At 43.4% G+C, this 15,031-nt stretch overlaps 1 protein-coding gene across 1 annotated transcript; it reads right to left on the bottom strand.

Moving 5' to 3' along the window:
* Positions 1-13,148: 13,148 nt before the first annotated feature.
* Positions 13,149-14,596, bottom strand: LOC122133154. The gene has a single exon (XM_042708662.1). The coding sequence runs from the start codon at positions 14,491-14,493 to the stop codon at positions 13,378-13,380; it is 1,116 nt and encodes a 371-aa protein (XP_042564596.1). The 5' UTR covers positions 14,494-14,596; the 3' UTR covers positions 13,149-13,377.
* Positions 14,597-15,031: the final 435 nt, after the last annotated feature.

Genomic DNA, 15,031 nt, shown 5'->3' with positions numbered 1-15,031 from the left:
TGCTGTAAATTTCTGATTGAAATGTACTTCAGCTGGTCCTTGAGTTAAAGAAGTTACACTGTCCAGTCATTCTGCTGTACACTAAACCTCTGGAAGGTGAAGAGTGTAATCTTATGATACCGGTCCAAGTATGCACAGGGGTATATTCTGTTCCTCTCTTTAATTGTGAAACTATTTTCTCCTCTGTTGCAGAGGGCCTGATAAATCCTGCGTACAAGGAACTGAGCCGAAACATGAGCTTGCTGGAGCTTTCAAGATTATCTGTGCGGGTCATGATTTAAGTCAAGGCTTGAGTTTTTACGCAACATTTCAGGGTAAACATAGCTCCCTGTGGGAGTCCCGTGATCTTATGTAAAAGAGGAGGAATTTTTGCCTGTTGATCATCTGATATTGTGAAACTGAATTCAATGACCCCTTTTTTTGGGAAGCCTCTGAACAATCACCATTCATCAGATGTCTGGAAGGCTTTCACGGCAAATGTCTGGGAACGCTCAAACTCAACAACTGCCCAACAACAGTCGAGAGGTGATTAGAAAGTAAGTGAAACAAACAGGGACAGAGGCAGGTTTGTTGGGAAAGGATCTTGGTACTGGTAACTACAGTGACAGAGCAAGTGCAATCACTTCATCCCAAGGTGCTTCCTGTGGACCTTTCTGAAGAGTTTGGCTTTGTAAAAAAAAAGTTGAAGCTTTGTGCAACACACTTGCCAAACTGGACCCCAGGAAGAATAGTCTCCACTATGGTGTAGACTAATGGGGATCCTTAATAAACATAAACAGAAACATAAACTGGCACCAACAGTCTCATTTCCCATTGTAACAACAACCAACAACATCTCTCTTCTCCAGTGGATGACGTGTGGCTGCGAGGAGGTCAAGATGACGCAAGATCTGTGGAGTCCCCTGTCACCAAGCAAAGTGGAAAACATATCCCATGGTGCTCTCGGAAAAGCCGAATGGCACGAGTCACTTCTTAAAAAGACGGTCTTTTTCTTCCGCAAATAAAGCAGAGAAGTTAAGAATGCATTGAGACCTTTTTTTCCCTAGCCGAGGGGGAAAAATCCATCCAGATGAGGACTCGTAAAAGGCGTAATGCATTTCGCAGTGTTTGGATTGGCATGGATCATGAAGCGATGATCCATCACCCCCATGCATTACATCAGTGTTAAGGAATTAAGCTCAAACCTTGGCCTCATTTGCCACCGTGCCCCAAATCACAAGCCAGGTACGTAAACACACGGAGAGCACCTGAGGCAAGAGAGGGGCGACTGGGCCAAAAGATCGTATCACAATCTTTCTGATCACCATCACGATACACAATCTGAACGGCCAGACTAGAAATTGCTGGTGTACACCTTAGATATCACAATGGCTTCAGAATGACGACAAACACATGAGTTTTACTTTGAATATTCTACAAAGATTTTTCAACCAGAAGTGCCTTTCATATTTTACATAAATTTGCGACATATCCCTGCCTATTTCACTTTGATGTGAAAACTAACTTTCAAAAACTTAATTTTCAAAAGCGCTTACTATTCCAAGCTGTTAAAAAATATAACCATAGCATAACAAACAGTTTTCACAGTGTACTCAGAATTTAAGATTCAAAAATATTATCAGCAATAATCCAGAGTGCATGTTTTAGTGACTAGTTATGCTGCTCTACAGTCTACATGTTCTCACATGGCATTATAGAATACATAAAATGACACAATCTAGGGGACAGCTTTAAGATCACAACACAAGATCACGCACCCCTAGCTAAGGCTCTCCACTGAGGCAGTGAATGTTAAAATAATTAGCAATGCGTGTTTGGCCTTCCTTCTGTGGCTCAGTCCATATGTCCAATGCAGGTAAGATTTCAGACAAAGGACATAAGTCATATTTCACACACACACACACACACACACACACACACACACACACACACACACACACACACACACACACACACACACACAAGCAGTAGTGAACGGAGCCTTTAAAATAGTAGTTGAAAGTACAAACATTGCTTGGAAAAGCCATGCCTAGAAGAAAATGTATTTTGTTAAATCAATTCTGCTTCAAATATTTGTCTGGTGGAGGAGAATTCTGGTTTTTCTACTTTTTAACTTCCCTACCTATGAACCAGTTCTTAAGTCATCCCAATGATTGTGTTGAACTTCATTTTCACCTTACCCTCAAGAAAAGAATATATTTTGTGCACACCTTAAGCAGAACCCTACAAGTGGGTATTGGAATGGAAAAACCCAGGCCTAGCTATAATTGAATTAAACGTGTCCATAAAGGTAACGTGGCAGAGATGGACGAGCAGGCTGTATTTGAGCCAAGCAATAAAACACATTTAAAATGTATTTTCCATGACTGGTCAAGACTTTTGCAGGATGTGCTGAGCACTGATGAGTGTACTGTGTCTTCCTGTAACCTCTGCATGCTCCGGAAAGAGCAGAGCAGTAACCTTATTCACACATGTGCAAACTACTCTGCATTTCTCCGCAGGCCTGCAGGCCCATGTGTGGTGCACGAGTGCCACTGGTGAACCCAATTTGTCTTGTCGCATGTGAGAAACAGCTCTAACTTCAGGGGGCAACAGCCTGGAATTCACTTGTCTTTAAGCTAACCCCCGCCACACACACACACACACGCACAGATACAGTATATGCATACACTCACACCACACACGAATATGCACAAACACACAACACACATATGCATGCATATACAGGCTATGACACATGTACGCATACTAACAAACTCAGTGGCAGACGCACGCACACACTCACACAAACACACTCTCTCTCTCTCTCTCTCTCACACACACACACACACACACACACAAACACTCAGTTCCCAATTAAGTAATCCCTCGGAGGCCCCAGGCCTACTGTCCGGGATCATGCCTGCGAAATCTGTTGGTTTTCTGGAGACAAAGACAGATGAGTGGGAGAAGAGAACAGAAACAGGAAATCCCAGAGCGCTGAACATGGGAGACACTGAGAGCATATGGACACATAATCACGCCTGACAGCAGCCAGACTGCAGATGACAGAGAAGAGGAAATGTGGTGAATAGTGAGTTAGATAAGGTGGATGTAAACATCCAATAGAAACTGGCCAGTCAGACATTACTGCTGAGTGCTATTGACACATATGCAGCGAAGTTGTCACTTTTACACTAGGGGGTTGAAATATATAAACTAGATATATTTGGGTCATGATTCAGAGGACCTGAGAGCCTGTATCATTTTGGAAATAGGTTTACATTTAGTTTATATTGGTAAATATTTGCAAATTTGGTTTAATCTTGGGTACAGTGACATCCATTTTTCAAAAGGCATTTTTCAGTGGCCTGTTTTTTCTGCCCATGGTTTGGTTCTATTCAGCTGCTCATCTTAGGTTTCAGCAAGAGATTATGTGCAGGGGCGTTTCTAGGATTTAAAGAAAGGGGGGTCTTAGCCCCAAGGGGCGTGGCTTGTTTGCGCAGCAATTTGGGGGGGGCCGCAGATATCCATTGTTTCAAACAGTTCATAGATTGGTTCAATCAGAAAGAGTGTGATTTTGCTCTGTTGTTTTGCTTGCATTCAGTATATGATTAGCCTGGATATCAGACCGAATTTAGCCCCGCCCACAACATTTGAGGTCTGGAAGTTCGGTCTGGCATTGCTCCGTTGGGGAGAAATTATGCCAGACCAGAAGCTGTTTTGACCAATCAAATTGTCAGGGCGGGCTTTATACGATGATGGACAGATGATCAACCGTAACGTAATCAACCACGTCACCAAAGAGCCTTTGGGTTGAATTCGTTTTCAACAAACATGGCTGCCGCTGGAGAGCTGAAATGTGGAGATTCGAGTCTGTTTTAAAAGACATTGACAGCACATTCATTTTGAAAGAGGAACAGAGAAACGCAAGGCATTTGTCGATCGAAAAATATGTTTTTGCCGTCCTTCCTACGGGATCCGGTAAAAGTTTAATGTATCAGCTGGCCCGACGTTATCGGTTATGGCCATACTACGTTGCTCTGATTGGTTCTAGGTATATCCAATTGAGCGAAGAGGCATTTTTTTTACTGGTTCGATTGAAACACGCCCCATAATCACAGCCCAATGGAGCAGTATCAGACTCATATTCTGACTAGAATTATGAGTGTGACATCGTCAGGCTAGTATATGATAACACAAGAGACAGAATTTCAGGGTCATAGTGAAATTTGACAACACAAATATGAACTTTTCTCAAATAAAAAGAGAAATAATTGTTCTGCTTGCAAAGGAAAGACGGATAAACTAGCTTTCATATCCGCTCCCAAATCCTAATTCTTGAGTTGTTTACTTGTTTTATTATGAGCAGAAGGGAATACGATTTTGATCAACATTTACATCTATTTTGTTGTCTGTGTAGTTTTTACATACCAGTGATATTTTATGCTCATTTGGACACTATCACTGAGATAAAGATGAACTAGTTCAGTGTCAAATATACCATTCAATGGAGAAAAAAAAAACACATTTCAAGTACATTTAATTATCAAATGATAAATGTTGTATGATGGGCTGAAATGGAAGGCACCCAATGCATTCACTAAAATCAAGTCAAACTAGAATTCACTAGCATTAATTGATTATAAACAACAACATTCTATAGGGACTGATATTATTGTTTCGAAATACTAGAGAGATATATTAATGCAAAGAATAGAGAGATGTCGATAGTTATTTCTTGTATTTCGAATTCGCTCGTTCACAGTCTTGCTCACTGGAGACAGTTTCTAACAAAAGAGCTAGCTAGCTAGCTTAGTGTTAACATAGCCCGCTACAATATTCCCTTTCATTTACCTCAAGTAAACCTAAATTTAAGAAGGTAACAATCGTTAACAACTACAGATAGCCACATTCTGTAACTACCCGTATTTACAATTTCACTCCTTGCATCATTTACTTTGAGCTAAACTCCTTGGCTATAATCCTGGCTGTCGTTGAAGAGACGTCACTTGGCAGAGTGAGAAAGCCAGCGCAGCAACCTCCGCAAGATCTCCGGGGTTTATATAGTTAAGTATGATGATAGGCTATTGGATTGTAATTTAAAGGGGGAGAAAACATACAAACCAGAACGCACACACATATGTAGCATGTTAGAGTTATAAATAACTTGTCCATATGAGAAACAATAGTTTAATTTAATGACATCACCAAAATAAAAATATATATATTTTTTTTTAAAGCCAATAATGCCAAATAATTTGGGGGGGGCTGAAGAACATTTTAGAGGGGCTTCAGCCCCCCTAAAATAGGCCTAACGACGCCCCTGTGTGAGAGAAAAAGTACGATTTCATTACATGTTATCCAATAAAATATTTATGCATAATATATTTGCACACACACACAGAATTGTATCTCTGTTTTGGCACAGTGTACTATATGAAACTCAATTAAGGCTACAACACACACACACAGAGACACACACAGACACAAAGAGTAATGATAATATGGCAATAATAATGATACGCCTTTGGAAAAATTACCAATGCGTTCTTTGGAAGAGAGAACAAGCAAGCAACTCCAAAACACTTTTACAGTCCTTGCATGGCCAGCTCAAATGGGAGACAGCATGGGAGACAGCAGGCAGACGCTGGGGCTTGGCTGACCTGACTGATCATCTGGACGTCTTAGAATGAGGTCAAATCACCTTCCAGCTCTGACATAAGAATCCTTATGCATCAAGCAGATTTTGAAAGCTGATCTGTTTATCCGTTACCTGCAGTTATTAATTATGAACATATCATCACAGAGCACGGGAAAAAAGCAAAGGCGACAGACAAATCAAAGAGCGTTTAAAGCATGTTGACACAGGCATCTCTCATCCCTCTGTCCCTCACACAAGGAAATAATCACCTTCTCAATACGTATGTCAAATTTTTAAAATAAGATAACATTTGTGCAGTATGTGAAAGCGTGTAAACATGACACTCTCACAGATGATAGGCTGTGAGTAAGATGATGGCAAACAGTGTTCAACAAGTATGGTGGATGGTGGCAAGTCATGCGCACCTTTAGATTTTCAATGGAAATGCTTCGTAACACTGTTCAACTTTGCTCTGTCCATTACAAAAACTGTAAATAATGTGTGAGGACTTGCCAGAGCAAGCTTTTTAAAACATTACATATTATTCAGGGGTTTTGCAAGGTGAAAAATGCTATCTGTTTGACTAGCTGTGTTCACAGGGTGATAAATGATTGGAAAATCTGATTACAGCTTCTGGCAGCGATGTCCAACTCCTCCTTGTCAAACAGCCCATTTGGTGAGAGAAATGCATGTGCAGTTAGACATGTAATGGCTTCAAAGATGGAAAAACAAAAAGAAAACAAGTGGCCGGCTGTCTGGTAGCTAGACTGAAATGGACATTTAAGCCTGACTTCCGACCTTGAGTGTACGAATGTGAGGAGAGCAAGAGAGAGGGGGTGAGGAGATGGGGAGAGAGAGAGAGAGAGAGAGAAAGAGGATAAAGAAAACAGACTTGTTCCACTCTCCCTTTGTGGCTGTGGGGTCATATGGAGAGGACGTCTTTAAAGTGTGGAAGGGGAAATGTGTTTTTTACACAAACCATGTGTGTGTGTGTGTGTGTGTGTGTGTGTGTGAGCGTAGCTTTTCACTTGTAGCCCCGGCTCCCTTCCCCGTCTCCATCTCCCTCATTGCCTTCATAACCAGTGAGACCACGTGAAATAAATAATGTGCTTTCCTGTGGAATTCATGAGACATTTGGATAGCCTGTATGACTGTATGAAACTGGCTCCCACAGAATAGTGTAACTGGAGCAAACTAGGCGGCGCACTCAAAAACATGAGCTCAGAAATATGTCGAGTTTAAAAAAAAGAATTATAAATCATGACTTCCATCAGCCAATCAAAGAGCATGAGTTGCGGCCCAAGTCAAAGACGTGCGGGCTTCACACACGCACAGGGAAGAGTTAAACGTCCGTGTTCACCACTCCTAACCACTCTTTTGTTTTCACAGTCGTGTAGAAACGCCTGGGGTATTGTTTCACTGTAAAACTGTAGCCATCAAATTTGGCCTGTCTCTGCAATGAATGCCAGTCAGACCAAAACTCAATTGGGGTGGGGGGGAGGTAGTTAAGGGGTTTTCCTCAGACATTAAATACTACTATTTTTAGAGGGGGGGCACTGGGCAATTTACAGCCCTCCAAAATGTATCCGCTGGAGCCACTCCGCTCCACTCAGATGTACCATACACAAGTTTTCCTGGACACGCCACCGAAAGCCTGTCCCAGGAATGTTGGCTGGGGCAAACATGGAAACCTGAATGATTAAAGCTGACTTTATTCCCTCATAGACACAAACAAATCCCTATCTTAAGGAAGTCTGATTTACCATAGCGTTTAGTGTCCCTCAAAGAAGCACATTAAAGTTAAAGGAAATAAATGATGAAGATTATTTTTACATGTATATGTGCAGCAGCACTAATACGTCATGCATGTTTAAATGTATTTAGGATTTTTTTCTTAAAGTGTTTTTCCTTTGTGAGGAACAAAAGTCCCAGCAGATTCTCATGTTCTTTTTTCGTGTTCTAATAGAACCCACATTGTAACATTTTGAATGCATTTTCAATGGCAATAAATCACATATTTATTAGACATAAAAAAAAACTGCTTGGCTGCTTGATTCAACATTAAAGTCGTAGTTACAACAGTTAGTAGAGTGGTGAGCAAGCCAGAAGCCACACTGTGAAGATCCCTATATCCCTCTCATAGCTGATGAAACAGGGTGGGCTATACAGCCTAAAAAAGAAATAGTAAGAAAGTGTCACATTTATTACAAAGCTTCCAATAGTGGTCTACACCCTTGCTTTGCCTTGGTTGGGCAAAATAACAGAGTCTGACTGAAATGTTACTGATAATCCCACATAACCAGTGACAGAGAGGCATCTGCATTGATATCCACGTCTGTATCTATTTCTTTGAAGAAACGCAGTCCACGATAGGCAAGAGGTTGTTGATATTTAATGTATAAAATGAATTGTTTATGGCTTGGTCCGAGCCACTATGTTTCTTTCCCATCGTGTACGAACACCAGTGCGCATACATTGAACGGACAACTAGAGGACCACGTCAAGCTATTTGGATTAGAAACGCGGACAGCACCTCAGACTCTAGACCTGTAAAACAGGCTTACACTGTACACATATACTGACCCTAATAATCTGATGGGTTATCACACGCATGAGTGGCGTGAGATGCAACTAAAATGTCAAAAATGTAAGAAAATAGTCAGTACTGTGACACATTCAGTAAAACACCCGGATAGTTGCTGAACATTTGTTTGGCATGGCAGAACAAGATTTTCAAGATTTTCAAACCTGGCATTAAAGGCCATAAACTATAGTATAGTAACAGTACAAACAGTAAAAACATTGTATTAGTTCCTGATTACTCCTTCTGAAGAAAGACACGTGCTCTTACCATTCCATCAGTGGTACAATCTGGTACAAGGAGACAATCTGCAGTAACAAGTATCCTACAGCACTGGTCTGTATTGGTACGTATTGATTTGCAGTGGTATGTATAGATTGCCTACCATAGAGCATACATCCACTGACCTGAACTGGAAGCGGATGGCTGTCTGAGTGTCATGTATTGATACGAACCAGTCTGATTCCAAATGCTCCATCACTAAACCGTCTCCAGCTGGTGTCCCCTGATTGATGGGATGCTGCTTGGTGTGTTCAACCTGATGGTCTGAAGGGGTTCTGGCACACGGGAGTCAACGGCCCAAAAACAGCAAGCAGATACATTTGCCTCCTCAAGGAACTGCGTTCTGGCAAAGGAACCTGGTGGGGAGAAATATTAATTAAATTCCTTTGAAATGAAGAGCATGGCTTTTGGCAAATGTGGTAGGATTTGGAAAATGGAATTGGAAAAAAAGGAGGAATGGTAAGGCTTGAACTATCACTCCGGTCCCCTTTAAGAGCGCAGGTGTTTGTGATTGCCTTGCTGTCTGCAGCCTGCATGATAGCGCAGGGAGATTGTGTGCTGCTTGAACACGCTGAAAGGTGTGTTTGTTTTGAATCTCATGCTGAGGAGGCCATTGAGATATGGAACGTTAGCATGGTGATCCTTGCTATTCATAACCTACTCTTATTCGAGGCAAGTGTAGTAATAATAACTGGTGTGGTGTAGGTTGAGGTATGCTGGACTGTCTCCTGGCATTGGTCGCAAAATACAACATTAGACGTGTACAATTAAAATGTTCTGCTCTGCCTCTACTGATTGTAATTGTGTCTCTCATCTTGCAGAAACTTGTTGCCTGCTCCTGTGCTGCTTCACACTTGGCTGTTTGTTCTGTTTACATATCGCGTTTCTCCTTCGCCACAGGGCTGCCTCTCTGCTGTGCTGTTTTTTTGGCTTGATTTGAGCTGTCTACGGCCTCACTGCCACAGTTCAACCTGATGTCGCTGCGCTCTGTGTGAACTTTCTGCTATTGTGTCGGCCGTACGCGCAAAACGCACGGGCGTTTACTTCTGGATTGCATGGTGTGGTTGTGGTGTGTAGGGTGTCCGGTTGTGTGTGCATGGCTGTCTGGGTGCAGGATTAGTGAGTTGTCTGTGTGCGTGCATCTGTTGTGTGATTTGTATATGTGAAATAAAATACTACCAAATGTTTTGAGATCCATTTTGTGATTTAGTGTTAGTTACCCATTAACTTAGTTTGTTTTGTTTCAATTTGATTTTAACTTATTTCTATACGTTTTTGGCCATCGCAGGGTAGCCCGTTCAAGGCCTGTGTTACCAATGCCATTCCACTGGTCACTGATCAGTCAGTGCTCCTAAGATGAAACATCTAAGTATGTAATACCTAGTCGAACTGAACTTGTGAACTTGTGGTACATTTTCAGATTTGGCTCACAACATCTTTGTCCACAACTTCAAAAGTAAGTGCTGGGGTCTTCAGAACTTATTTCAAAAGAAAGCTCTCAAAAAAATTGTTTATTCTGCCAGTGAAACACGAACAGCAAAACCAGAGTGCTATCCAGAGATAACTCTGCAATTTGACACTCTTTGTTCTTTCTTTTTATACACAGCAAGACTCTTCTTTGTCATATCAGACCAATCATGGACCCTTGCCATAGGTTGTATCATATTTGGGCATATCCGACACCTAATGTTGAGTCAGCACAAAGGGTGCCAGCGGATGACCTTGACCAAAGTTGCACTCCTCTCTGTGTGATGGGTCTGTCTGTGTACTGCTCCTGTCTGTCTGTGTGATGGGCCTGTCTGCACTGCTCCTGTCTGTCTGTGTGATGGGCCTGTCTGTCTGTGTGATGGGCCTGTCTGCACTGCTCCTGTCTGTCTGTGTGATGGGCCTGTCTGCACTGCTCCTGTCTGTCTGTGTGATGGGTCTGTCTGTCTGTGTGATGGGACTGTCTGTGTGATAGGCCTGTCTGTGCACTGCTCCTGTCTGTCTGTGTGATGGGCCTGTCTGCACTGCTCCTGTCTGTCTGTGTGATGGGCCTGTCTGCACTGCTCCTGTCTGTCTGTGTGATGGGTCTGTCTGTCTGTGTGATGGGCCTGTCTGTGTGATAGGCCTGTCTGTGCACTGCTCCTGTCTGTCTGTGTGATGGGCCTGTCTGCACTGCTCCTGTCTGTCTGTGTGATGGGCCTGTCTGCACTGCTCCTGTCTGTCTGTGTGATGGGCCTGTCTGCACTGCTCCTGTCTGTCTGTGTGATGGGTCTGTCTGTCTGTGTGATGGGCCTGTCTGTGCACTGCTCCTGTCTGTCTGTGTGATGGGCCTGTCTGTCTGTGTGATGGGCCTGTCTGTGCACTGCTCCTGTCTGTCTGTGTGATGGGCCTGTCAACAGATACGAGTATTTCCTAGCCCGTCTTAGAGTGCATTTCTAAGAAAGGTTATTACACTTCACACAAATATTGAACAAAAGGGCACACTCTCTGAGCTACTTTAGTGATACATAGACACATCATTAACTTATTTTAAGTCCTTTCTTGCTTGTTCTTATCATTCATTCAATCACTACCCTACTACAAACTCACTTAGCCATTTCATATTAGCGTAAGAGTAAACCTTGCAGTTTGAAATTATGGTATAGTAGCAATATGTGCTTGAGTGAGCAGAGTGATAAAACAGACCAGGCCTTTATGGGGATGGGAGGGACTGTTAAAAAGGAGCTTGCTACATTCAGGGGAGACAGGGTCATCAGCAGGGCTGGTCCTAGAACAGCCATAGTGACTTCAGCTGACAAGCTGGAAAGATCAAAATAGGACCGCCCTGTCGAGTGAGAGTGGCCTTGAAAATCCCACACACTAATGACTCTAAATAACAGCGTGGAGATGTACCCTCTCATTAGTAACATGGCAGGAATACAGCAGGTAGATCTATGTGGTTCAAGATAACCACCATCTGGAAGTCTAAAGCCTAGGAAAGAATTTTTGTTGTTGTACGTTTCTCAACGTTTAATTCTAAGTGTCCAAAAGCCTAAAAAACAAATGAGAGCTGAATGTGATGGAAAATAACCTAACAGGAAAATGTTAAATAATTATTGGAACAATGATGTCCACAGAAAACTATAATGGTTTTGACCACTGCTGTATTTTCAAAAGACTAGCCTTTTATTGTGTTATCCTTGACATCTGTTATTTCCATGATAACTTTACTATCAAAATGTAAATTGTGTATCAAATATTCATATGTGGTATTCTGACTGATGACTGATACAATTCTTTTGGTGTGTTTTTCTGCACGGTACTGTGACCAACATTAGTTTTCTATACTATTCACAAGGCTGTCCACAACAAATGATGAGCTCTAAAAGAGGCCAAACAAGGGTAAAGCTACAACAAATATATCAGTGAGTCACGTCAATAATAAACTAAATACCACAGCAATTAGTATAGTTAGAAATTAATACTTAAATGATTCTTCTTCCCTCTGTAACCGGTTTATCACAGTTTCACAATTTGGAAAGACAAAAGCATTGGACGTTGATTTTAAGGGTAAATGCTGAAAGCGTTATAAATTAAACATGTCAATACCAACATCTTGCTCTGACAGCTATTAAGATTATTAATGTCTTTGGAAATCACAGCAGAGTTGCCCGGAATCTCTCTTTTTTTTTTGTGGAGAGGCAGATGAATTGGGCAACAAACTGACTTGACTGATGTTTCAGGATGCAAATAACTCACATTACCACAGTGCACAATAAAGTGAATTTTCCAATGGTTTCCAAGCATTCCAAAATGGGTTTTCTGGGAAAAAGAGAGAAATATGGGAAGCAGGAAAAGTATTTCCTCTAAGTGTGCTACATCACCCTGCAATGATACAGCCTCACTGACACAACCTCAGCGACTGCTGTCACCATCAGAACAAGACCAAGTCACTGTTTCAGCCACATTAAAGAGCCTCAGAAATACTTTGTTTATTCTACCATTATATGTGTATATGCCAAGGCTAGTCTCAAGGATGCTCCCAGACTTCAGCAAGAGGTTTGAAGTTCAGAAGGGTAGCATGTTTTCAGCTCTTTTAAAAACTAATATGCTCACTAGTTTGTCCATATGCAGCCACTAAAGGAGAACTGAACTACTAGCCCATTTCTTTATGGTTTGATATTTTGTTTTGTAAACTAGTCAGAAAAAAAAAATTGCGTGATATCCCTCAGAATCCAGAATTCTTGTCACATAACTGGAACAATATAATGTTGTTCTTCGCAATCTCCTATTCCATATCGTCATAGTTATTTCTTTGGAATTGTTGAGCATGAGCAATTCACACACTTTAAATCAAAGCAAACTGGCTGGCTGCATCCTTTTCAACACTCAAAAGCTTCAAAGTTTGGACGAGTCTGGCGCCAACATCAGGGGAAAGTTAAGAGATCACAGAATTTTCATTTTGTGTTGATTACCTAAGGTAATAACTTATCTCTTTGGCTCAGATATCGTATGACAAGGGCTGAAAGCCATTCCAATGCTGCAGGGCAGTGCAGTGTTTCCCTGGTTGCATGCTAACTAAATACAGTAGGTGAATCAGATACAAATATCTTTCACATCAGCTAGTTACCATCAACTACCGCCTAAATGTTAAAGAAGTGAGTTTGTGGAAGGTTGGTGGTTTGATCCCCTGGACCGGCAGGAAAAATGTGGGTGGGGGAGTTCTGATCTGTTATGTAGGACAAGGTGTTAATATCCCTTTCTGCATACTCGAGACTCTGTGGGTTGGTCGAATGATTGATAGCATCCTATGGGTTGTCAAGTGGGCGCCCTCCTTCTTCGATGTTTCGCTGATTGACCCACGACACCTCCAGAGGGTTCAGCAGTGAGATCCGGCGTCCCGGGCTCACTCCCTAGATGCCATCACTCATCCGACAGCCCAGGCGGAGTCCTTCCTCTTTATCCACAGCCACTGACTTCCATTTTCAGCAGCCCTGGAAAGGTCTTTGACTGCCTGCCTGTGGGCCTTCCCCCGCACTCCCATCTCTCGAAGAAGCCTGGATGTTGAGGTGGCTACAAATCCTCTGCAGCCTACATCAACTGGGCAGACCTTAGCTTTCCAGCCTCGTTGTTGTGCGTCTGCTGCAAGGTCCGCATACCTTAGCTTCTTGCGCTCGTAAGCCTCTTCCACCGCACTCTCCCAGGGCACCGTGAGCTCGACGATATACACCTGCTTGAGTGAGGCCGACCAAAGCACAAGGTCTGGTCGCAGATTTGATGTTGCTATTTCTGCTGGAAATCGGAGCTTCTGGCCTAGGTCTGCCAGCATCTTCCAGTCCCGTGCCCCACCTAGCTGTCCAGTTTCTGGTCTTGTGGTGGTGAGAGTGACTTGGCCCCCGCCCTCCCGGACAAATGTTGTTGCCGGCCTACGAGATGGTGGAGGAAGGGCATTGACGCTCATCCGTCGACTCTCCATCACTGCCGCAAGACACTGTAGCACCTGGTTGTGCCGCCAGGTGTACCGGCCTTGAGTGAGGCCGGTCTTGCAGCCCACCAGGATGTGCTTTAGTGTAGCTGGAGTCGGGCAGAGGGAGCATGTCGGGTCTTCTCCGTACCACTGGCTAAGATTCTTGGGAGACGGCAGTACATCATAAGCGGCCCTGATGGTGAAGCTAGCCTTAAATGCCTCCATCTCCCACAGCTCCTGCCAGGAGATCTTCCTCTTCTCCACTCCCTCCCAAGTCATCCACTGCCCCTGCTTTGCCTGTGAAACAGCTTTTGCACACCTTGCTGCCTCCTCTTGCTGACGTACCTCCTGGACCACCAGCTTGCGTCTCTGGAACGGAGTAGCCTTGTTCCAGGCCGGTGTACTGGCTCCGGCTCCAAGACCACTCCTCCCGTGCTGCACTCGGCCCACGATGTCCCTGTGCTTGAGTGCTGCCTTTGCCTGCTTGGTTGCTTCCAGTGGGGTCCACTTCCTCCCAGTAGCCAGGATGGGTGCAGCTTGGGCTACAAATGGATCACTCGAATCCAATAGCATCATCTCCAGTCTAACTTTGGCGCATTTATACTCCTCTGCTAGACTGGAAATGGGCAGTTCTAATACTCCTTTGCCATAGAGCCCTATACTGCTGAGGCACCTGGGAAGCCCAAGTCACTTCCTTGCATATGAGCTGACCAGCCTCTCCAGCTTTTCCACCTTTGAGATCGGGACTTCATACATGGTAAGTGGCCATAAGAGGCGTGGAAGGAGCCCAAACTGCATACACCAGAGCTTCAACTTGCCAGGTAGTGCGGTTCTGTTGATGTTCTCCAGGCCGCTGGCTACATCCTTCCTGAGCTGATCTACTTGCTCTTTGTCCTTAAGGGAGGCATCATACCATCGGCCAAGGCTCTTCACAGGCTTCTCAGAGACAGTTGGAATAGGCTCATCGCCAATGAGAAAGCGTTGGTCTGACAGCTTCCCCTTGACGATGGAGATGCTTCTGGACTTGCTCGGCTTGATCTTCATCCGAGCCAGCTCGATGTTATCTTGCAGCTTTTTCAGTAGCCGTACAGTGCAAGCCTTGGTCGTGGTGAGG

The sequence above is a fragment of the Clupea harengus genome, chromosome 9 (genome assembly GCF_900700415.2).
Source record: "Clupea harengus chromosome 9, Ch_v2.0.2, whole genome shotgun sequence".
Lineage (NCBI taxonomy): Eukaryota > Metazoa > Chordata > Actinopteri > Clupeiformes > Clupeidae > Clupea > Clupea harengus.
This window is presented reverse-complemented; position numbering and strand designations above follow the sequence as displayed.

What these genes read in the sequence shown, in the direction of transcription:
- LOC122133154 (XM_042708662.1), bottom strand. Translation starts at nt 14,493, where the DNA reads ATGATGCTATTGGATTCGAGTGATCCATTTGTAGCCCAAGCTGCACCC.